Source organism: Myiozetetes cayanensis, unplaced genomic scaffold (assembly GCF_022539395.1).
Source record: "Myiozetetes cayanensis isolate MyiCay16 unplaced genomic scaffold, myiCay2020 scf1, whole genome shotgun sequence".
Taxonomy (NCBI): domain Eukaryota; kingdom Metazoa; phylum Chordata; class Aves; order Passeriformes; family Tyrannidae; genus Myiozetetes; species Myiozetetes cayanensis.
In genome coordinates this window covers 111219355-111244692 of record NW_026086604.1, presented here as the reverse complement: position 1 = coordinate 111244692, position 25338 = coordinate 111219355, and the positions used below count along the sequence as shown (strand labels likewise).

At 38.7% G+C, this 25338-nt stretch overlaps 1 protein-coding gene across 1 annotated transcript in view; it reads left to right on the top strand.

Annotated features, from left to right (window-relative positions):
- CMC1 (C-X9-C motif containing 1) overlaps nt 1–22102 on the top strand; it is a 46302-nt gene extending 24200 nt beyond the window's left edge. Inside the window, exons 3-4 of the mRNA XM_050319271.1 lie at nt 18271–18361; nt 19666–22102. Coding sequence (XP_050175228.1) covers nt 18271–18361; nt 19666–19780 — 206 coding nt within the window. The 3' untranslated portion in view covers nt 19781–22102. The remainder of the gene's footprint in view (nt 1–18270; nt 18362–19665) is intronic.
- The last annotated feature ends 3236 nt before the right edge of the window (nt 22103–25338 follow it).

Here is a 25338-nt window from a genome sequence, read left to right as displayed (position 1 = left end):
AACCTCAAAAACTGTAATGTTATGATGTAGAGAAATGACATTAAAATTCACAGGAAGAACTAGTGCTTTCAGGCTGAAGAAAATGGTATCTAGTAAACAAGAGTGACCACAGTCTGCAGCTTCAAACTTTGTTGCCCATTGCTCTTTCTCCTGCCTTTGGGGTGGTAGTTTTCTACAGTCAATCTGACAGCCCAGTCAAAATGATTCATAAGGCCAATGGTGAAAAGTACTCTTTATTTTTCTCTGGTGTAAATAATCTCTGTCATTCCTTATCTGTCCTGACTTCCTCCTCTTGTTTCTTTGCACATGTTTTTTGAGTGTTTTTTTTTTAGCGCTTCTTTTTAATGCATGTAAACTCTCCAATTTACAGTGTGCCTTCTGTTCATTGTTTAAGAAGCATAACAAAAGTATAGTCTAAATACTGCTGAAGAAATTGATCTCCTAAATACGGAAAACCAGTGTGTTAGAGGTTTTGTATGGCATTAATTTGTCCATGATACCCATTCTGGGTATGGCTATAGAATAGAAACGTGAAGAAGATTGTTGCCTGTCTTGTGTGTCATCCCATTCCCTACCCCAACAATGCAGCTTGCACAAAGTTTGAGTGCACAGGAAATGTCCCTTTTGTTTCTTTCCAGATTAGAGCACCTCAGTGAGGGAGGTATTTGAAAGAAGAATCAACATGGTAGAAGAAACATGGCATGGCATTGTGAGTGAGACCCAGTGCAGCAGCACAAGCACACTGACTGTCAGGGATTCACTTGGGCATATATATTCTTTCTGCCTAATGGGAAGTTCAGGATAAAATTGTGCCATGTCATCATGTTTAAATTCTTACATTATTTTAAGGCACTCTTCTTCATTATTACCTTAATGTAGGCTTCAACGTATATCTAGTTAATGAAAAGAAACTGACCACTGCTTTCTATAGAATATGGAAAAGAAGAATATAAAAGAATGTCTACTGTTGGGATTATACAACCAATGATTTAATTACTAATTAATTAGTAATTAACTAGCTAATCTTTAACGGGACGCTAAAAGAGCTCACAGCTTCTGTGGTGTCTTCTATCAAAAGTCCTATGTCTAAAATATTTTATATTATCTGTGTGTAACAATGATTCATGATTGTTGAGTAATAGTACTAATGTTCTTCAACCTTGTCTTGGTAATACAGGTGTCCCCATACTTTTGAAAGCTATTCCCAATTTAAGGAAGTTAAAAAACATATATGTGTATGTGTGATGGATTTTTATTATTTTATACATTCAAAACAGCTTGAGAAAGTTTTGAGTCCTTTGTGGGTAGTGAGAATGGTGTGGAAAAGAATGCTCTTGCTTCGGCAAGACTATTGTGTAAATTCATTTTGATATGCTCCATCTGTTGAGTAACTATGAAACTTCCGCAGTTTTAAAACAAAATATTGTTTGGGGAATCTGTCTCTTCACTCTGCCATCAAATTCATGTAAATACTAGTTACTAAGTGTGCATAAACCTTTGAGAAACATTCACTGTTGGGCAGAGAATACTTAGTAAATTACAACCCCAAAAAATAATTTTTGCCCTTCAGTAGAAGGAAGATATTTAACAGAGGTGGCAACTTTTGCTTTGACTGCCTTCTCCTAACAAACTGTTCAGATGAATAGTTCTGGTCTCATCTTTTTCTTTTTTCTCTTGCAGTTTAAATATCAATTCAGGAAAATATGGCATGTGATTATTATTTTTTTATAAGTTGATGGGCTAGTTCCATTCTCTTCTAGATAACTACTTACACATTCATTTATATACCTGAATTTAGTATCTCATTACTACTATTGTTGGAAGTAAGATTCCGAGTTGGACTTTTAAATCCAGAAGAGTATTACTACTGCTGTGGAAAAGTGCTGGATTTGGAAGACTGCAGTTTGTGTTCTACCATGTGCCGTGTCCATCCATGTAAAGAGATATGGTAGTAATGAGTGTTCTGTGTGTCCAAACCCTAACTGATTGCACAATGACTTTTTACTTGGGAAGGTTTTGGACTAAAAGTTTTCAAGTGCTTGGGCAGGTTTTGGACTAAAAGTTTTCAAGTGCTCAGCTCCCTAAGCCTTGGCCGAACTTGCAGCAAAAAGTCAGAATGATCACCAAAACCTTATTGTATTTCAAACAATCAGAGGAGGTGAATCTGAGTAAGAAACAGAGTCTACCCTTCCTCTTCTCCCTTCTGCCGTCTTTCAAAGCTCCAGAGGGATAGAATTTACTTCATCATGTTCTGCAGTGTTCAGAGAAGAGACCTCTGTGAGTGGAACTTTGGAGACTTATGTCAGCTTCTTGAACTCTTCCTTTGATCTTATTGTTAAGTGGTGTAGGATGGGAGACATTTCATACTAGTTCTAGACATTTGGATGTTATGTTGTGTCTCTTACATGGGACATAACTGCATTCCAGAAGTATCAACCTCTCTCTCTCTCCCCAAAGCCCCTTCCCCCTCAAGGTGACAAGAAGGAAAGCGAGGTACTTCCAGAATTAACTTCAGGCAAGACATGTAAATTTTAGGTGGCTAAAATTAGGTAAAGTGAATTCCACCATAAGTAATTTTTAGTCTCTGTTTACACATATAAATGGGAATAAGACAATAGATGAAGGAGAATTGTCACGGTCAGTGCATATGGGGGCACTGCATTGGTATGCATAAAGCAAGGATGGCTACGCTGTGAATTTTTGTTGGGGTGTTTGGTCTCCTGCAAAAACCACATAGAAATCCTTAGACTTTGTGGGCATTTGTTAAGGATTCCTTTGAGCTGTTTTTTAACCTGTCTCTGGTTGCTTCCACGTCTTGGGAGTCCCATTGGTTTGTTAAGTGTCTTCTCTAATGATAAACATCAATATGTCTGAAGTTCTGTGCAGGTGTGGGCTGGCAGGATAGTATCTGTAGAGTAGATTAGCTCTCACTAATATTTGGTGTCACTGCCGAGACCCGGGTTCGATTCCCGGTCAGGGTCACTCCCAGGCAGATGGAGCTCGTTAGCCCTTAAAGGCAATCCATCTACGTCCTAAGGACCTCGCTGCCACCGTCCAAGCTCGCTTGGCCCCGACAGATGAACCTTAGGATTAAAGGGTGGGCTCAGTTCCGCGCACACTGTGTCTCACCTAAAAAATCCAATGCGCAGGCTGGAAGGTGTAAAGACCTTCTCCGGATCTTCGCTCGCGAAGGCTGGCCATTATTATTAATATTCGGTGGAATTAGGGAGAGGCAGTTGATGCCTGCTTGTTCATTACAAACGACTCATGTGGACACTGGAGTTACCTACTTTAAAATTTGGGGAGAACAATTGGAATTGAATGAAGGCTTTTTAATTCTATGACTCCAAGTATTTAGATTTTTTCTTTTTCCTTTCACCACTAGCAGCAGGTCTGGACTCTGAAGACCAAAACCTAAACGAAACTATTTTTCATAACTAATTTGACATCTTGTTTCCTGTTTCATCACTTTTTTTTTTTTTGGCCACAAAATATATAAGGCTGAAATTATACTGTGCAGGGGAAAACAGGCAAATAATCCCAACAGCATAAACTTCAGTTTATAAATCTGAGACTTGCAACCAGACTGCTGTACAAGAAAACAGATGCCATGCAATAAATTAATACTAAGCTGAATAATAAACAAGATGTATTGTTAAAGCTCTTTAATGCAAAGAAAGTGATTTCAGACTTTCATATGCTTGTTTTCTCTTTGTTTAAAGGAGGCCTTTGCATGTGTTTTCTTTATTGTTCTCTTTTGCGCACATTTAAGCTTTGTTGGGTTGAGAACTCAGTCTCTAGTTGGGCAGTGGTGATTAACTTACACTAAATAGGCAGCAGTAATGTGATTTGAGAATGAAAAGGATTCATTTCTTTTAAACGAGAGGAAAAAACCCAAGGTTGAAGGAAATAGTTTACATAATCTGTAAACTAGTTAAGGAACTGAATATTTATGCAGGTTGAAATTGAAGCTTAGTTGCCCTCTAGGGGTTTTACATTAATACAGCATATGCTAGCTTTTGGTTGGTGTTTTTTTTTTTTCTTTCAGAATAAAGGTGAGACAAGTCTTTGGAAAAAACTTACATGCTGACAAATCTGTGGTGGAGGCATGTGTACATCTGCATTCAGTGAGGAAAGCTCATTTAGTTCAAAACCCAAAAAACGGAGGAAAGATTTTTAGCCAGATTATGTTCTTTTAATTTCAGTGTACCAGTGGAGAATGCACTCACAGTCACCCAGTCATAGAATTGAGAGGTCTCAACCAGGAAAGGTCCTTACGTAGAACTCGTGATGTATCCCAAAGAGCTTTCAGTCCTATGTAAACATAGATGATGAAAGGTTACTGGGGGATGTAAAGGTGCTGATGAAAAGGCCACAGTAATGGTAGCATTTGGACCCTCAATCAGTTTCTGCTTGTGTCCCAACCACTGAGTGCTACTTGGAATTCTGTGTGTCCTCAGCTGCCACTGGCTGATGTGCAGACTCTTCTGTCACATCTTGGTCCCTAGTTATGGCTCCTGTGGCAGAACGTGTTAGAGACAAACTTGGTCTCCTTCTTTAGAAAGCAGTTGACCAAACCTGAGTAGTTCTTGTTTGTTTGTGTGGTATTTCATAGGAAGTATCCTCATGCCATGGGAAGAAGTGTGACTAATGGCTTCTAAACTAAAGCTACATGTATATTTCCCCTTGTCTTACCTGTTAATGTTTCCTGTGCTGGTGGTTTCGTAGCAGATACACTGTTAATACTTATTGAACAATTGCTAAATAAATTCATAAAAGTGCAGTTGTTTTTCTAAGTACAGCGACCACATTTATGTGATTATTTTTGCTGTTTCTTTCATAATAGTGCGAGACTGTATTACTCTAAAATGTTCTTGCATCAGAAACAAGGTACTTGGAGCAGGCAGAATAGATGCACTTAAACAACCACCTCCTGCCAAACTTGAGGACACGTGTGTGTACAGCTTGAGGAGCACAGAGCAGTCAACTGTCAGAAGTTAGAGCACTGTCCCTGAGGCTTCATTATACTGAGCTGCACTTGGATTTGTGCCAGTAAAGTTGATGGTCTTATATAGATTTTTATGCTGTTTACCCATGAAACTTTACATGAAGAACAGTTTCTGTTTTTTCAGGGGGCTTTCATACCTACTTCCTGATGCATTTTGTTTTATTTTGTAGATTTGTCAAAGGCTTGTTTGCAAGTCCCCTGTCTACAAATACTTCGTTTTACTGTCTTCAGAATTATAATGTTTGCTCTGAAGAAATGGCCTCATCTCTTAATTTCTCTATGAAATCAGGTCTCTTATTACAATACCTTATACAGATTAATGCTTTATACAATGCTTTGACCTGGTACTGTTTGGTTCCAACAGCCAGGACCATCCCAGAAGCACTTGCTTGGATGTATCTGCTCTATGCTTGGGCATAACATCATGGCTTCAACCTGGTGCTTCCTTGTCAAAACCTGTGACTTTGTCAGCAGAGCTCTGTGGCATCACTTCTGCTTTCTCTTGCTCTCTGATGCTTGATGTCCATGCCCAATCTTCCTGGGCAGTAAATGATTCCTGGAAGCTGTGCTTTGGATGAAAAGACATTGTAGGTTAGAAAGGAGGGTTTGTTGGTTGTTTTTAGGATTTTTTTCCCTTCCTTCCATGATCAGTTTCCCTCTGTGAGTGGAAGCCCCTGAGCTGATTGCTATCGTTAGTTATGCAGGTTTTGGTCCACAACAGAACTGATCTGTAAATAAGGTTATAATAAGCTACCAGTCCTGCATTGTTCTGGATAACCTTGGCCTCATCTGGTCCACATAATGTCTCTGAAAAGTTTGAAGAAAACGTGTGTTACTAGCTCTGCAAGGATGTGTGGTGTGGGGGGAGTTCCTGATCAAGGGGAACATCCTAAGTGCCCTGTTACCACAGGGCAGTATGCAGTGCTTGCTGCTCTTGGAAAGTTTTCCAGGACCCAAACAAAATACCAAGTTGTGCATTGTCATTTCAAGAAGCTTTTGTGTAAGAGTTTCAAAGATACAGGAAGAGTGTGGTGGCTGGATTATTTTCTGGCTGGTATTCAGTCCTTTTTAGGTACCTGGTTATTGCAGATGTTTATGTAAAACACTTTATAGAAGATGGAAGATAAATGTTACACAGCTGCTACCAAATCTCCAGATCTTGCTAAGCTTTAGTAGTGTGCTTTCTTGTCACATGGTTAAAAGTAATCTCTTCAAATAATAAAATAAATAGGGAAGTCTGAAATTCTAAATACAGTCAATGATGCAATTTCTTTTGAAAAAGTAATTTTACATACTTTATCACACTGTGGCAACGATTGCAAAGGGTCAAGTTACTCTTCACTATTCAGTTCAAAATATAGACACAACACAATTTTTATTTTCTGTTCTGAAAAATTGCACTTCTGGTTCTGTCATCCTTACAAGCACTGAGTAGTACCTTGCTCAGCAGGAATTCTTCCCACACCTCCAGACCAGCATTAGGCTAGCTGTGTCTGAAAAAAGAGACTAAACAGATAGTGTGAAGTAAAGTAAGTACATGATAGTAGGTTTGGAGATGTTGGAATAATGGCTGGGGATGGATTGTGACCTGAAAGTGACAGTTACTTCCTCTTTTAATAACTGTATTAATCTTTAATATTTGACCCTTTTTGGAGTGCCCAAAAGGCCTGAAATTTTGACCCTGTTCTGTAAGCTGCCCTCACCCTTTAGCTGGAACTCTGGAATCAGTTTCACTTTTACTTAGAGGATATTTTGATTCATTCTGAGGAGGGAGAACTACTGCTACTACTACCAACCTTCCGTATTGGAACTTTGAGTTAAAAACATAGTTTGGAACTCCAGTAAATTGAACTGGGGTGGGGGGGACGAGGCAAAAAGGGAGACTCCCCAAAACAGCATGCTGTAACTGGAAGTTGGTGTCACGGTGGAACAGCTGGGCAAGTGCCTCTTCAGGAGTTACATAAATGCCCTGCTCTATCCCCACCGTGTGGTAGAAGGACATTACTGTTACTTCCGCCGCTCGGTAAAGCTCTGTCTGTTAGAAACAGATACATTTTTTTTTAACTTTGGAGTTCAACTAAAGAGTCAGCCGCTATGGGACAGAGGGAGGGGGATGTTGTTTCTTTTAATCATCTGTTATCCTAACTTCTCAGCTGTCCCTGAGTGGCTCAGCAGCTCCAGACGGAGGCGGGAGGATAAGCAGTGGCAAGGCTGCTCTGTGCAGCTCGAGTTGGATGCACTTGTTTATATAAAAGCAGGCAGTGACAGACAGTAGCCATGGAGGAACTTGCATTTGTTCCAGTTCTGCCTCTTCCAGCGCCTGGTATGGTAACACTTGATGTCAGGGATACTTACTGCAGGGTGGCAATGAGATCAAGTCAGTCTTAAAGGAAGCAGTTGTTTGAAACCAGTGCAATTTAACTAGGTGACTGTACTCATTGGGTGTGCTTTACTTGAAACCTTAAATAGAAGATGATGCTTATGCTTGACAAAAACATTCCCAAATCATGATTTACCCAAATCATGATTTACCCGAATTAATTGTTTCACAGCAGTGTGCTTACTTTGCTTAAAAGGATGTATTTTTTTAAATTTCAATAGGAAGAAAAGGAAGTCTGCTTTTCTTGATGAATTTGCCCACATAGCCCGGCAGATCATCATCTTTGAGCACTTAAATCTGCCTTGACTGACAAAATACAGTCACTGTAAAGCCTTATGCATAATAGTTATGCCCTTGCTATTTCTCCCCTGTCTTCTGAGGACATAACCCTCTTTTATGTACTTCTGTGCTCCGGCTGTCTTGCTTAGTCAGAAGCAGGAGGACGTGTCTCTTAGCTCTTAAAGAAGTGGGTTGCTGGAATTTAATAAATACGACAGTGTACTAGATTTCTGTGTGTTTGGGGCAAAATATACATACTTGTGTAGATATGAGTGTATAGGTGTGCATATAAAAATGCTGACAACTCTGTACATCCAGGATGAGAAGATCAGATCAGGTCAAGCTTGTGTCTACAGCACTAAAAGTGACAAGCAGATATTTTTCTGTATCTTCTGTGCAAAAACTCCATTTGCTGTTGAATTCCAAGTTTGTTGAAATTCCACTGACTAAAGACATATTACTCATAAATTATGTCTACCACAGCATTTCATCAGCATTTAGCGATAGTCAGGGAAATACTGTCTGACATTTTAAGGTGCGTGTTTTTAGAAGTAATCTTCTCTAGCTCTGTGATTACTTAAAAAAACACTTTTCCTAGTCAGGTTTCATATGCACGTTCAGCATTCATATCAAAATGAAAACTATATTTAATCTCTCCACCCCTTGACCTCCAGAAGACATTTTGGTCAGATCTCATGTGTAGAGGTTGTAGAATGAGGGGAGCTGACCTGTCCTTGTCTAAGCAACAGAACTAAATGCTCCTGAAAATACAGTGAGACTGCATGTGTATATTTTTTCAGAACTCTTTTTTAAAAAAACTCTTAATTACTTTAATCTGTCATATTTTTGTTAACAATTTTAAGTATTAGTCTGGGTTTTGTTTAGCTGAACTGATTGGGTTGGTTTGGATTACTGTGTTTGGTTGTGTTCCTCTGGTTGTTATTTGTGTTGTGGGGGTTTTTTTTCCTTAAATAAAACAATTTTTCTTATACTCTGCTTTTCAGTTTCATTCCCTGTTTCTTGGTGCTTATTATGAATTTAGAAAGAAAAGGTCCAATCATCTGCTGTGGATAAGTATGGGTTAATTGGGACAAACAAAAGTACTGCCCTGCTGTCTCTTGAGGTTTCTGGATATACCTCTTAACAAACATCCACAATTCTTAGTCTGAATGGGAGCAAATTTTAAACTATGCAGCATTTGTAGTGAGTCTGGTCAGGCGATTTCCCCCAGCACAAGACTCTGCACTGTATTGGAATAGGACTGTGTCTTTATTGTTTGTGGCTTTCCTGATTTACTCATCATTCCTTGATGCTAGTTTCTTAAGATCCTGTTTTTTTCCCCCAAAATTCTATCTTTATTGATTGTTAGGTTTGAAAATAACAGAAACACTACTAATGTTTCTGTAATGAAAAGAAGATCAGCAGCTGAGCAATGACTTCTGTATTGAATTAACTGATGTTGGAGAATCCCTACCTGCCTTACATGTGTTTTCAGAACTGGTGTGGTATTATGGTTTCAAAAAAAACCCCACAAACAACAAAATGGAAAAAAAAATTTTTTAAGGATTTTTTTGAAGCAGAAAGTCTAAATAAGTCACTGATTTCCTATATTCATTTAGAAAGCTCATTCTAAGCAGTTGGCCAAACTTAGTAGCTTGTAATATCAATGCATTTAAGAAATGAAAATTTGGAAGATTGTAGTTCCTAAGTGAAGGTAGATGGCATTTACAGGGCAAGTAACTGGATTGTTCTGAAAAAAACCCTGGACAACCAATGCCCAAACATTTTTGATCTCCTCCCTACTGCTTTGGCCTGTTCTGCATCCAGCCGAGAGATACTTTGAGGCCAATTAATTTTTGCAGCAGGATTTTGAAAACTTGCTAATGAAAAAGACACGCATGGTATGAAACAAATAACTACAATTGCGATAGTTGGGACTTCAGCAGGACTTGAGCAAGCCAGGGCAGATAGATATTAAAGGAATTCAGGCTAGCATGTATCTTTCCTGTGTTGGGATGTTTTTTCCCCCTCTTTCTTCATCTTCTTTTGCGCGCTTGTCACTTTAGACCCACCATGTAAGTGATTGTAAGGGTTTTGAAGCGCATGTGAGAACTTATGAGCCAAGCTTAGGGGTGAGGAAGAAACTTCTCTTGAGAAAACGTTTTTCCATAATGTAAACTTTCGAACACATTTTTCTAAAACAGCTGTTACTGACTTCTGGGAAAGATGGTGTACAGGACAAATGGGCCCTTCGTCTGAATCAGTATTTTATTTTCTCATCTCTAAATGTCCCCTAAAGCAAAGTCTTCAGATTTGTTTCTAGGATATTGGCAGCAGGCGTTCTTTATCCCAAGGCATTGTGTTTAGAGAAACAGTTTATAGTTTTTGGGGAAATATTCTTTCTCTGAAGTTCACAGTTGTACTGTTTGCTTTCCTGATGATTCTCTCCTGCTTTATGTTCACCTCTACATCATGAGACGAGGGATGTATCATAATGGAGTGCCAGAGATGCTGTGGTCTACTGGAGAATCCTCTGTTTGCACGGTGTACTTCAAGATAAAGCTGCTGTTCTGTGCTGAGAGTGCCCTGGAAAAGATTGGGCAGGAGGATGAATACCCCTTTCCTAAAATTCCTGAATTCCTGGGATTGTCTTTCTTCCCCAGCCCTGAATTGTGTGCTACTGTAGATCATCTGCCTTAGGACAGATGCTCCCAGCAGTACACTGGAGCTACAAAAGCCGAAATTCAGCAGATTTTGGGGGGCTGGTGATAAGCAGAAAAATAGAAAGTATATGTTTATTTTTATGTTATAGCAAACGAAAATTGTGTAGACAAAGTATTTGATCTGATAACAGAGGTTCACTTGAAAGAATCAAGGTTATTTTATGTCAATTTTCTCTTTGCCCTATATAAGATGCATTTAATTATTTCATGCTATCTCCTCCTATTCAAATTAATCTGTCATATATATTGTTGCTCAAATTAGAATAAGTCTTTAATCAGCTGTGTTATGCATGCCATAGTAGACTGGAATGGGAAAGCTACTCCTGGCATACTGACGATGCGTGTATTTTATTTGTATTTCTAATTTAAAAGTAAAATCAGAAATATTGATTTCTACTTGACTGGAGAGATGATTTAGTTTGAATATCAGACTGATCTTAATCAGGTGAGAATTAATTGAGTTGGAGGTATTAGATATTCAGTGATGTTAACTGAACCATGATCAATCTACAGAGAAGCTTTCTTTTGTACTGTGTTAGAAATATCAAATAGCTCCTACTCTACAATATAAAACAATCTCTTTGTGTTCATCCTTCTACTTCCTCTGGCTCATTAAATGCACCAGTCATCTGTTCTGTGCATACTGAGTAATCTTCAAAGTAACAAGCTAATAAATCACAATTTAATACAAAATTAAAGGCATAACAACTTTACCATAAAATGTTACTGACAAGGTTTTGGATCATTTTAATGTTTTTGTACACATTTTACAAACATAGATTTTGAAAATCTTGTCCTTGTTTACATTTTAAAGGGATCTGTTCTCTCCTCCTTCCGCCATCCCCCCCTAAATCTCCATTGTTACTTGGGCATCTTTTCTCCACCCAGTGGTAGACCCCAAGGAACGACCCAAACACTGGACAAAACTATTTCCTTTTTTTGTGTGGAGGAAAAAACCTACCCCAGGAATAGAACATAAGCGTGGTTTGAATCATGATGCAAGCTTTTTTTTTTTTTTATTTTAAGAGTGTGATAGCAGTATCATAAGTGTTGAGAAAATATAAATGGTGAGATAACACCTCTGTAGGACTTTCTCTTAAGTAGTAAAATTGTAAAGTCTTTAAATAAATGAGAACCAGACCTGAGAGGATCAATTTATCTTGATAATAGGGAATATTTCATTTATTTTGTGTACAAGAACATCTGCAAAATAGATGCACAATTATAATTGATAAAACTGAAGTTCTAATGTTATATGAATTGTAGAACACTTTGTAATGTGTGAGGCAATATGAAAGTGTCAAATATTGTTATAGTCTGAATCTACAAAAAAGGCACTTTCCGAAATAGCCTTCATGCTGCAAACAGTTCATACATTGAAAATAACAGGGATGATCCCTTGGTGTTGTTATATCTGGTTGTCTAGAGATGAGTCCCAAACGCTTTTTGTTCTTCTCTTGCTTTGAGCATGAAAAGACTTTAATGTTTGCAGAAAGAAATAATTAGGTATCTAATATTTAAAAATACTTAAAGTTAAAAAAAAGTCCTTTAAAAATCTGCTACAAATATAATCTAATGCTGGTTGTTCCCCTTTATTGAATCACAAAAAACCCCCCAACTTTCAATTTGTTTTTAATGCTTGGGGCAGGACATTACAGTTTGTTTCATAGAGTCTTTCCTTTACATACAAGAAACTGAAACTTTAGCAGTCCAACACACTGATTCCACCATTTCATTTTGAATGCAACACAGTGAAGAAATCAGCCTAATTCTGCTTGGGGGTGGAGGGGTATTGGGGACTACAGAAAGAATACTTGCATTGTAAATATGGTGCCTTGTTTTTGTTGTCCACTGTTTGTAAGTCTGCAGACACTGAGATTAAGAGTGTTAAATTTTAACCTTGTCTGGTTTAATGGTGTGGAAGAAAATCATCACCTTTATTCAGCAGAGCTGTGGCTCTGTCTTATGCCAGATGTTGGTTTGTCCCTTTGAGTCAAAATCCTACAAGTTTTTTATTTTTGTCATACAGGAGCAAATATTTCTTGAACCTGTGAATATGTTTTAGAATGAAAATGGGCAGTACCCTGGCTTTTTGTTTCCTTTTTTTTTTTAAATTAGGAAGTGTATGTACTAGGACATCTGTTGGTGGACCCCCAACAACTTTGTTATAACTTCCTGATAATGTATCTCATCTTTTAAAATAAACACTTTAGTGTGTATTGCATATGCTTCTCTGACTGCTTGTTCAGACAGGGAAATAATTTGTCCAGTCTTTATTCTGTGATAAGTGAACCGTTACCCAGTTTCATGTCAGTTTCCGTCTGCTTTCCTTATTACCTTGTAATAAAGTCATAAAACAGAGTTGGGGAAAAAGCAATTAGAAATACAGAAGAAGAACATTCTTCTTAGATGCTACTTTTTTTCAGCAAAGATTGGTGTGGACTGTAAAGATCTTTCTAAACAAAAGTGTTCTTTGTTGTGTCAAACTTCTAGCTAATTATCAAAGAAACCTTAATAGAAGAGTGCTCTGTAACTTAAAGCAGCTTTTAATCAACCATCAAATATACTGTCAGACACTCAAAACTAATTCTTGACAGCTGCAACATAATTTGTATAGTTCTGTATTTGAACAGAATTACACAGAGACTTGGAATAGGATTTTTATTTAAAAATGCATGTCTGGAGAGCTTTATAGGTAATTTTAGGAGGCTTTTTAAAGGCTTTCTTTTTTTCTGTTCTGTGACTTTGCATGAGTCAGGATCTAATTTCTGCTTGTTCTCTGTGTTGTGCTTTCTCAGGCAGGTAAGTTGGGATAGGGAGACCCAGTGAAATCCTACTTTTGCATCCTGGGCAAATTTGGAGGTGCTTCCCCAAATTGCTCAGGGTCTGAGATGCTCCCTGCTGAAGAGTCAGTCCTTGGTAGGGCTCATTCATCGCTGACCTCAGCCAAAAAGCCCTCATGTCTGTCCCTGGAAATCATGTGATCTACGTGGTCTTCCCACCGTAGGCAGATCCACCTGCACATGCCAGTATGCCATAGTCACCAGGTGAGAACTGGACAAACTGAATTGCTCTGTATTCAAACATGGTTGTTCAGCTTTTGTTCAGTTGAGAGCACACCTTTGTCATGGCAAAGTTACCTTTTGGCCTTAATACGTGGTTGATTTAGAGAAGGCACAAAATGGCAGGCTTGATTTAGCAGTTGAAATCTCTCTATGTGGCAGTAATGGCCAAAACATAATGAGACTTAAAAGTCTCAGAACTGTGCCTAAAGCTTATTTTGGATTTGCCTTACAAGAGAAACACAGAGCTTTCTTCTCTCTTGAGAGAGGAAGAAGGTGAAATCCAGCCTCAAATCAGCAATGAACTGTTCAGCACACAGCTAGACACAGCTTACAGCACGGAGAGGAGCCTGTGGGATAACCTGTGTCAGATATGCTGTCATGAACCGTAACTGCTGCAGGTGAAAGGGGGATCTGTGGCCAGTTTCCGTGGTAACTGGTGGGCACCTGCAGCTTGTTGACGCAGTAGTGGATCTGTCCTTGTCTGTGCACAGAGCATTCAGTGATGGACATATGTAGCTGTCCTGGAAAAGCCTTGGCAAAGGGTTGATTTTATCAAGGGCAAGCTTTTTTCCCCTCTCGAACAAGGCATTTTCACTTCTGTTGCGTTGACCTCTGTCCCTCAGTGTATTTAGTTTGTATTTATAAATATTTGGGTTAACTTTTATTGTTTGCTTGAAACATGTCTTTCTTTTGTGTTACAGTTTGCAATGAATTTGCAGACTGGCTCAAATTTATCTCTAGTTTCGCTGCTGTTTGAGAAGAAAGAAAACAAATCAGCCCATGAACTTGTAAAATCGCAGATAGTAATTTGCTAAAGTCATAAATATTGGATCATACACAGGATTATGAAAAGATTAATTCTGCTCTGAAAGAGCAACTCTTCTTTGTATGATGTGCAGTGTATCAGGAAGGAGGTTTGTTTGAGCCTGAGGGTGGATTCTCTAGTGTTCTGATTACCACTCAGAGCTGCTAAAGTGTTAAACTACAAAAGGTTTGTAATGAGATCCTGTGTATCTACTGCTTTTGCTATGCACCCTGAAACTTTGGTCCATAATGCAGCTATTGCTTGAGTGAGGAATGAGTGGTGATTGTCAAGATTACAGAGATGAGGATAAATTTTTGGTTTGAGATTATATCTGGACCTTTTGTGCACTATTTGCGAGATTATTCTCCAAACCAGTAGTTTTAACACTCTTTGTGCTGCTCAACATTGAGACGTTTCATTTCATGGAAGAGTTCATGGTATCAGAGAATATGCTGAGTTGGAAGGCACCCACAAGGATCATTGAGTCCAACTCCTGGCCCTGTGCAGGACACCTCAAGAATCACACCATGTTTCTCAAAGCATTGTCCAAACACTTCTTGAACTCAGGCTCGGTGCTGTGACCCCTTCCATGCAGAGCCTGTTCTAGTGCTCAGTTACCCTCTAGGGGAAAAATCTTTTCCTAATAACCAGCCTAAACCTCCTCTGACTCAGTTTCATGACATTTTCTCGAGTCTTGTCGCTGGTCATGAGAGTGAAGAGATCAGTATTTGCCCCTCTGTGAGCAAGATAAAGCATAAAATTAAACAGTTAAAATAAAAAAAAAAAAACCAAAAAAATTTAAAAATAAAAGAACGTTCTCCTGACTCCTGTAAGGTTTCTGGTAAGTGTTTATAACTAAAGCTGTCTTGCACCACACTCCTTACATGGCTTTTAAAGAGAAGAGAGGGCTAATCAAGTTTTGTGTGCTCATTATAAGGATGCCCAACATGCTTTAACCTCTTTTCTTCCTCTCTGTTGTTGAGCATCAGTAATGTTAAAGCTAAATAGCTGGAAGCAGTTTTATCACTTTGCAGCATTGCCTGGCCATGTACTGCAGGCGTGGCTTTCTGAAGCCAGGGAATGCTTGCAATTGCAGTTCAGGTTTTTTAGTTCCCTGGGACATCACGCCTTTAACCAATCAAGACTGGTGAGCTAACAAGTGAGAGGGACCTCCCGTTGTCTTCTGTGGTTTTTTTACTTCACAGCTTCCAGAAGAAATGATTACTACTACAAAAAAAACTCAACCCAAAACCTCAGCACAGCACTTAGAGAAGTGCCCATGGAGAGTAGAAATCAAACTGGTCACTAAACAGACCATAAGCTTTCAAAGGCATTGGAAGTTTATTCCCAGGAAAAAAAAAGAAAAAAAACCAAACCAGGACATTTTTAGAAATGTACTAATAGGTATGATTTTTCTGAGATGCTGATATAGGGACAGTCAGTGTAAACAGTCCAGGAAAGAACAGAAGAAACGTGAGGTTCACCTTTGAAAACCAAAGAAACATTTCAATAACCTAATAACACTTTTTGTGTCTTGTTCTGAGCTTTGTAAACTTCAGCTGCCCAGAAGTTTCCTCAAAATTGTGCATGCGTATTTGGATGACTTTAGGTCTAAAACACATACTGAACTAGATCTTAGAAATTTGGTGTTATTTTTTTGAGCACAGGTTACAGGGTCTTCCCAACTGGTAATTACCCAGTCAGTTTAAACCCATTTTCTGCATACTTCATCTCTTTCTTAGGCAGTGGGTGGTGAAGTTGCAAGTATGTAAGACCAGGTGCTGTGTTGGAGCACATTTTAAGTGTTCATCAATAAATAATACATTAAAAGTAGATAAGAAGTCAATTCTTTGCGAAGTTTTGCGAATGTATATATATATATACTTTTGGCAGTATAAGGACACTTAAGTCTGTTATCATCACTTTCAGCAAATACTACCTTTACTTGTAAATTTTTTTTGTAAAAGCCTAATTCATACAACCATGGGCAAGCAGATTATTCTCACCTAGGGATTGCTTGCAGCTGTTGGTTCACTTTCTCCTTGAAGTCTTGCTGGTAGTGTCCAGCATACTACAAGGTGAATTTTGCTCCACACAGGTCCATGATTGCTTGATGCCCATTTCAGTGGGCATCTGCTCAGAGCAAAGGAGAGGTTTACTGCTTTTATAGGCACAAATCTATTCTCTTGCTTATTGGAGTCTTGATGTAATGGAAGCTACATCATTATACAGGATCAATAGTTACTTAGGAAGCAGATTTGAAACTTCAGCTAAATGTCTTGAACACATACAGGACGGGCTACAGGACTACGTGACACTTGATGTGTTTGACAGTCGTGCCCATATTTTCACATGGTCAGTAACTTGCAAGTGCTTGAGGTGCCTTTTTGATGCCTAGTGTGACTTCAGAATGTATAATAAGTATAATAGGTAAGAATATATAAGTAAGCTTAAAGAATGGAAGAGATACAAAAATTGCTATTTCTGTAAATACTACATGTCTGATCACTGCATACAAGAAATGGAAGGTTCTAGTGTAAGTACATGAAGTACTTACAAGTCTTACTTACTGTCCAAGTTTTCGGACAAAACAGAGCAAGTAATGCATGAACATATATATGTGCATATGATACTGATTGTACCGATACACTGAGCATAGATAATGTGATTTATACTGTGAATGATGTATCAGTGTTAATTTTTGATTGTACTGGATTAGTTGTAAATTTTGCTAAATATGTGCAAGGAGATAACAATTTCTTAATCCCCTAAATTTGCTGGACATTAAATCATTACCAGGAAAAGCTTAGAAGAGGAAAAATGGATGCAATTCTGGAAGGGATGCAGTAGTGAGGAGCTTTGTTCTTGACCTGGCTATTGGTTGATCTTGGACGTTTGGCTTTCTCTCTCTCTCTTTCTTTTCCATCTGCTAAATGCAGCTGTTAACCTTTTAGCAGACCCCTTAGAACAAAACAGTTTGAAGTCTTCTGATAGAAATAACAGCTAATTCTTATCTAGAGTTATTATTCAGTGAAACATCTGTATGGGGTGCTAGTAACAATGAGGCATAATTTTAGTTACTCCTGGATAAAACCTGTCCTTAACTGTGACTTTGCTGTTCTGTTTTAGTATCTCACTGACTTGTTATTAAGACCCTGAAAACAGACTAGGTACTTTCACTTCACTGAGCAATTGAATTGTTCTTAAATGCCAGAGATCATGGTCCCAGAAATGTAGATCATCAATATTTTTGTGAACAGTGCTCTTTACTAGGCATTTGGACTTTGAAGAAATTCCATGTTGAAGAACAGCTACAGGCCAATACACAATGCAGAGAAGATACAGGGAAGACAGCAGTCCTTCATGGAGCACTGTAGTGCCATGGAGTATAACCTGGCACTTCCAACTTTCTCCTTGCATTCTCAGGAGAGATTTTTGGAAATGCCAGGAAAGAACCATGACCTCACAGCTTGTTATCTCCAGTCCAAACCTTCACATAAGATTATTGCCAGTGGCATTTCTTTGAGGCAATAATTGCTGTCAGCATTGCTGCCCTCCTTATTTAGATTAAATTAATTTAATGTAGATACAAACATGCTTCAGCAATTCCAAAAGCTTTCACTGTAGACGAAACACTAACAACCCAGGTTTACCTAATTTTTCATGATTACTTTTATTTTGCTGTGATAGCCCTGAGTAGACTGTATGAAAAGCAGGCACAAAAGTCATGGATTTGCTGAAAGAATAATTTCAAAAATCTGTTGGTATTAGCAATAGCAGTATGTGTGTGAATGTGTTACATGATGAGGGGAGAATCCCAATTAAAATCTTGTTGCTAAACAAGTGACAAAGATCTTGCAAACAGTATGAGACTCTGGGCCAACTATGGTTATAGTAATAATAATAAATCAGATCAAGTCTGATACCTCCTACACACAGGAGGATTTTTTTTTACTAATTGTCATTTTTGTAACTTTAATTTAATTTGTGTTGTTTTTTTTGCTTCCCAGCTTTTACTAAATGCTGTCAAGAAACTGGTTTTCTTATGGTGGTGAAGTGTCGGGAAGAGAACACAGCATTGAAAGACTGCCTGGTTGGCTAGTAAGTCCCTCATAAGCTTTTGTTGGTTTTTTTGTGCATTACCTATACTAATCTACAAATGAGTAGAAATGTTAACTATTCTCAAAAGGGTTATGCAAGGTTAGGGACTTTGATGTATTTTCTGAAAATGGTATCTTTTCTTTATTAAACCGTGCTGGTCAGGCCCTAACTGACAAGATTTTATTATGAATATATGGCTGTAAAGACTGTCCTTGATTTACATGGTGACATATTTCAGCCCAGGTGACCTGTAGCCCTGTATTTGCTCTGTTGCATCACATATGTGGGGATGGGGGTGAGCAGTGAAGCACCTTCATACTCTGTTAATATGAAGGATAAGTTTGTTTTCATTTTGCTTCTTGAACTGTTCTTTAAGATTTAGTCTGTCTTGAAAATGTCCTGCTGTTGTGAACAGCAATAGCAGCAGCAGTGGGAAATTGTTAGATATAAGAAAGGTCAACTTGATGTCGTGGTGGATTGAAATGTTTCTTTTGGAAGTCCTAATTTATCCCCAGTGCCATCAGGCTGAAGTGTTAGATTCTTGAATCTGCCAGAGTGAGAGTTGGGGATGTTTTGAGTTTCACTGGGAGAAAAAGGGTGTTTGTTTGTTTGTTTGGTGGAATATGTGTCCTGCTCTGTTAAACCAGAGATTAAGGTTAAATGCCTTTGAACTAGTGACAGTTATTCTCAAGTTATTTGGGAATTGATGAAAAAAACACGTCCAACCAGGTGAGAATTCAGGCCTAACTGCAATCAGAACTTGCTGGAGTTACTCAGTTTTATACCTTTGCCTTTTTTAAAAAATAAAATAAAACAAAATGCTACTGGAAAAAAAAAAGTTTAGTACATGAATTGTTATACTTTAAAACAAAATTATAAGAAAAAAGAATACAGTGATCAAGGACGTACATATCTACTGTTGAGACATACACTTTAACCTTCTTCCAGCAGAAAAAAATATAAGTGGACTCCAACAGATTCCCACACTGAGGAAGGTAACTGCAAATAATAAATTATTCAGCCGAACTGAAACACCAAATGTCTTTCCCTTTTTCTACCTTTCATCTTTGTGGCTTCACTGTAGAGGCTTGAAAACGACTATGCCTCAAGAGAGAACAGTATCATGAGAGAATGCAGACCAACTTACTACTTAGAGTTTACAAAGATAGCTTTAACACTTATGTACTTTAAAAAAAAGGTATTTTATTATTGAAGGCAGGCAAGTTTTCTTTGGGTGTTAATGTGCAGTATCTGTTCCATATTCCAAGACAAAACCCAATATTATGTATTTTTCTGTCTTGCAGCTATTCTGACCCATCATTCTATGAAGAATGCAAAGCAGAATATTTGAAGCAAAGAGAAGAATACAGAGCAACTGGAATTAGGAAAAAAAGACAGAAGGTTACTTCAAATGTATAATTAAAACTTAAAATGAACTTCTCACATTTTATATGCAACTTGGATTTTCAATTGATTTAAACAGACTTAAATGATCTGTACCCCTGCGTGGAGTTTACCTGAAATACACAAAATGAGATGAATGGAGAATAAAATAATCTCTAAAATTAAATTTTAAAATTTTCTGTAGTTAAAGATCTAAAGTATGCTGTCACAGCTTGTGAGAGAAGTTGCAAAGGTCTATTCCTCTGTCTGGACTTGAGATTTTGTTACCAGTTTGCAAATCCAGAATGTCCATTTGGAATTTAAAGCTTGTGTCTAGTTATGTGAGGCAGACTACATAAAAAACTTAAATTATTCACCCTTAAATTGTATTAACTGATCACAAATTGTGTACGCATTGAAGCTGGTCTGTTAGTCATCACCTGACACTGACTGTGTATGGAGATGCACTTACTAGAAGAGAAGGGTGGCAAATGCAGAAGAGAAGAGCTGCTCAGAGCAGTGTGAAGTGTCTTTTTCATGAGAACATTGAGTCATATGAGAGCCTGGTAGTACTTGTGCCTACACTGTGACTCATTTTTAAATTACGTTGCCATAAGGGATGGATGCCTTGTGTTTGTGAGTGGCCCAGGCTGACCACTTTGACTCTAGAGGAGAAAGTAACCTGATCCAGACATTCTTTGAGAACACTGAATAAGCTACCACTCTTCAACAAGTGACCACGCTTGCAAAATTATTGCAGGTATAGGTGAGTAAACAACGAAACTAAGCATGTAAAATGCAGGTCACTTCTTGCAGGAACTAAGTGCAAGGAAGTCCCTAATTAAAAAGGAACTTACGAAAGATCTTTCCTGTGTTGGTACTTGAAGCTGCTTACCTGCAGAACTCTCACATGCATAAATGACTTCACTAGAGATAGTAATTCAAAGTTTCACGGGCTATCTTGGGGTATCCTTTGAGACATTCTGACATAAAAACAAATTCTTTACAAGTAGGGAAAGGTTGCACTTAAACTTGGTAATGCCCTGGTTTGAAAAAAAAAAAAAAAAATTTCAGAGTAAGTAACAGGATTTGATACTTTTCCGTCAGAAGATGCAAAATTTGACTTATTTTAAAAGTTTCACCACAAACACAATATTGCTCTAAAGCTATTCAAGTAGAAAATTCAAATCAGACTTTGACATGTGTATGTGAAGGTCTTAACACTGCAAGTTAGTCCTTACCCTTTATTCTGTGCCTTTTATCAGTAATAATGTTGCTTCAGCAGATTGGCTGGAGGACTAGGGAACACTTGTGAATGAAAAACTGAAGAGATGTGTAGCATTCTGCCTTGTAAGGCAAACTTAGGTAGTACTCAGCTCTAAAACTAACCACCTGAAAATAGTGTATGTGGAACAGTGTCCTACATGTGTACGTGCTCTTGTCTCCTTAGTTCAAGCATTTTTGGAAAAAAAAAAAAAAAAGATTCCAAATCAGTTAGTGGAAAATTAGTTGTTTTACTGTATTTTAAAAATGCGTAAACTTAAGGTAGATAGTGAAATGTGTTTTTAAAGATAGTGCCAGTTCTGGTATGCCATTATGAAAATCTGCTATATTTTTAACCTCTGGAAACTTAACCTGGGTATTTGTAACTGTTGTCAAAAGCCTTTCCAAAGAGGATTTGTGTGGGAGCAAGCATTCCCTTAGGGGCAATGCTGTGTGCTGCCAGTGGTATGTGTCTGCACTGAGGGCTTACCTGGGCCATCCTCAGGTTCCCAGCAGAGCTGCTGATCAGGCACAGCATCGGCAATGGGGGTCTCCTTCTCTGTCTCATCAGAAAGCATCTTCAGCCAGTGCAGTGACCGGTACTGCAGGGGAGGAATTAGTGCCTGGAGAGGAACAAAGCCCAGGGTGGAACCTGCAGGTATTGCTCCCCCACCCTTGACATGCTGTATGTGAATGACAGCCACAACTCACTTCTGCACGGATAACTAAACCCTGCTCTAAAGCCTGAAATCCCATCTGCTGGATGGTGCTGTCAGCCAATTACTTCCCGTTACCTACACTGTTGTGTGGGTAAGAAAGGACTGGGTTATTGTAGCTCCTCCTCTGTTTGCCCTGGGATGCACTCAGAGCTGGGATTTGCCCTCGGCTCTGGCATCAGCTTCCTCTGTAACACATCCATGGCCTTAATGTGACGTTCCCTAGTTCTGAATTCTTGATTTCACACCTTTTGCTTTCTTAGTGTCTTGTGCAATATCCTGTACTTTAATTGCATTTACATCTTTTATTTAAGGTTTAAATGAAAGAATGAGTACTGTGAAGTGACAAACTCATACTAGTAAATTCCTTTTGGGTTTGTTTCTGTCTCAGCTATAAACTCTCATTCCTACTCAGGGTAGCAGGAGGCAGCCCTAGATTCTAGTCAGGGTAAGAAAGCAGTAGTGTTGGCAAAGCCTTCAGCTGTGCACAGGGAACTGGAAGGTTTTTTGCTACATGTTGAATATTTTTTAAAAAGTGCTTACTTAGTAATGATGAGAGGATACAACTCTGGAAGCCTGTCTGTATTCCCCCCTCAGCCCCTCCACCTCTCAACAAAACAAATCATGCATGGTAACTGCCTGTACTTAGAGCACTCACCTCTAGGTGATGAGGCAGGGAGCTGACATCCTGCAGACATGCAGTACTTCATCCAGCCATCTCCATCGAAGCCAGGTACTGGAGCTCTTATTAATGGCCATTAGATATTTCTTTTTTTTTTTTTCATTATGAAATAAATTCTGCAGGATTCTTATACAGTATCATTCTGTGCAGGAGTAGACAATTAGGGAAATTACTCTGGGTGTGCTTCCAGTGTTTTCAAGTTAGCCTATCTACACAGAAAGGTTACAGGAGTGCAGAGGCAGGGACTAACTGGAGGAGGTCAGCCAAGGTCTGAAGCGTGGCAGCGCCACTCGCCCATCATAGTTAATGTTTGTATAAAAGCATCTGACGTTTTCTAACGTGACCTTCTGAAAAATGAAGGTGGCATTACCAAGTGTTTATAGCCCCAGTTTTAACACTGCCTCTTACAGCTGAAGCTTCTGCAAAGTTACAGGGCTTTCACTGTGGCCACCCGACGAGCCTGCCCCCATGCTTGCATCCTGTAACCATGTGCCCAGCCTGCTTACAACCAACCACTGCAAGGCACTATTTACTGGCACTGATGGAACAAGGTCTTAAAGCTCGAAGACTGGTTTGTCACTGAGCACCCTTGCTCGACCCAGCACGGCATCAGTTGCCTTTTCTGCAGCACAAGGGCTCGTCTGTGCCTCTTTGTAGCCCCCCCTCCATTATTCACTGGAGACTGCACCCTCTCAGTGTATTAAAGCTCACTTCAAACTCCTGAGGGGGGCTCCCTACAAATGCAAGATCTGAAAGGAAGGAGGGAAAAGGTGTCACATATGAAAAGCTTTCATCCACTGTATTATGTGCATACAATTGCAAGTAGCACAATGCTCCCCCCAAAAAAGGAGGGGGGGGAGCCTGACCAATCAGTACCCAAAAAATAATACAAAAAACATATCAGAACCTCACCTGCCCTTTTGTATTCAAACTACACAAGGTTCTTACTGCTCTGTGACCACTGTTCTTCAGAGGGCCTGTCTGAAGATCAGACAACAATACAGGTGTCAGGTACTGGAGCTTTTCACTCTTCCTTTAAACCAGGCCAGAGCATCATTAAAGCTACAGGTGTCTCAGCACAGGAGTCTCAAAGTCTGCTGGACGTTGGTTTTGAAATAAAGTTCAATCTGCTTTATCTCACCAGTACAGTTCATATGATACTTACATGGGTTTGTGTTTCATTACTTGGAATGGGTATTGTCTTATTGTAACTCCACCATATGTCTAGTGTTGCTCGTCTTTTTCCAGCTATAAAAATTGGACAGTGCATCAGAGCTAATTTGGGAGTTTGCTTTCTTCAATATGGCTAGTTCATGTAAGAGGAAAACTGATCAGTTTTAAACCACAAAACTGGTAGGAAAACTTAAAATTATCAGATTTAAAAAATATTTTAAATTAATTGAATAGTGCAGGTTTGCATATAAGTTATTAAGAAGGTTCATCCAGCTCCCCAAATATCCAAATACATATTCATCAGCTTGCCATATGCTCGCCTAAATGTGCAAAGCAACAACCTCCTCCTGCCCCAAAAGCTGTTTCCATTTCTGTTAAATGGAATTAGTGCTGCCTTAAGTTAAAAACTGTCACATTGGTGGGTTATGTGAGGTTTTAAAATATTCAAAATTTGCATTCAAGTTAAAATTTGCTTGGTGTCATTTAAGAATTATTTGAGGATTTTGGTCCTTCCTATGTGCAATTTTACAGTTGTGTGTAACACAGGCACATGTGCACACAAACACCAGAACACTGTTACTGCAGCTACTTCTGCATATAATCTGCTGTCACTGTGATGAAAAGATTTCACTTCTGAAAATGGAAAAAGCACTGTAAGCCACTAGTGGCATGGATTGAAATGACTTTTCCATCTTCAGTCAAAATATGATTGTTAAGCTTCAGACCAACAGATGCTTCACAAGCCAGCAAGCTCCCAGGTGACTCCAGATCTAGGGACTTCCTTTTCAAATGTTACAGCTTGGACATGGCAATGAATGATTGGATTGGAAATGCTGCCTACAGCAAGCTCTCCATCATCAGTCCCACTTCTCTCCAGTATCAGCATTCTCCTGGAGTCCCTCTTGGCAAACATTGCTGCTCCCTTCCCCAGCACGGGAAGCAGCACAGAATATAAACCAAGAGTCAAAGGCAAAGCCTGGAAATTCTCAGGCTCTGCACAGAGCAGCTTAATTTTGAGTTCCCCTGTCACAGAAGACACGACAGGCTGATCAGGAACCTTTTTACACAAATAGTCAAACCACTTTGAACTCATCATAGTTTAAGGTAACTAAGTCCTTCAGGTTTCAACATCCAAGAGAACACTTTTCCCAGAATATGCTGAAGCAGGCTACAGCAGATGGCTGGTTATTTTTCCCCCAAATGAAAAGGTATGAACCGCAAATTTAATTGTTTGGATTTGGAGAAACATTTATACACAATCAAGGAATTAAAACTTAAGTAAAAAATTTTGTGCCAAATACAGAAAGGAGATTTGTAAATGAAACCAATTTCAAACAAAAATAAATTTATTTAAAATCTTACAGAGTAGAATTCCTTCATTGCACAAATCATATTGATGTCTGTTGGATAATACATTACTTAATAAAAAAACCCTCTGCAATATTGAGGTGGGGAACCCCAAAAGTAAGCCATGTAGCTTATGCAGCCACATGAGAAATGTTTTCTTTGTTATTACACAGGTAGTTGCTTTTATCAGCTAAAGCCTAGTGACTTGGATTTGTTTTATGCATATTGGGTTTTGTTCTATTACTTTCCAAGAGATTGTACTCCCCTGAGTCAGCTGTGTTCATTGGTCAGAATAAATTCCAGCATCTGACACCATTTCCATTAATCACAGACAACCCAGTATATGTGAGCAAGATAATAGAAAGAAAAACTGTATCTGGTGAATGGGAAACATTATTTATGTGTGCTGTTTG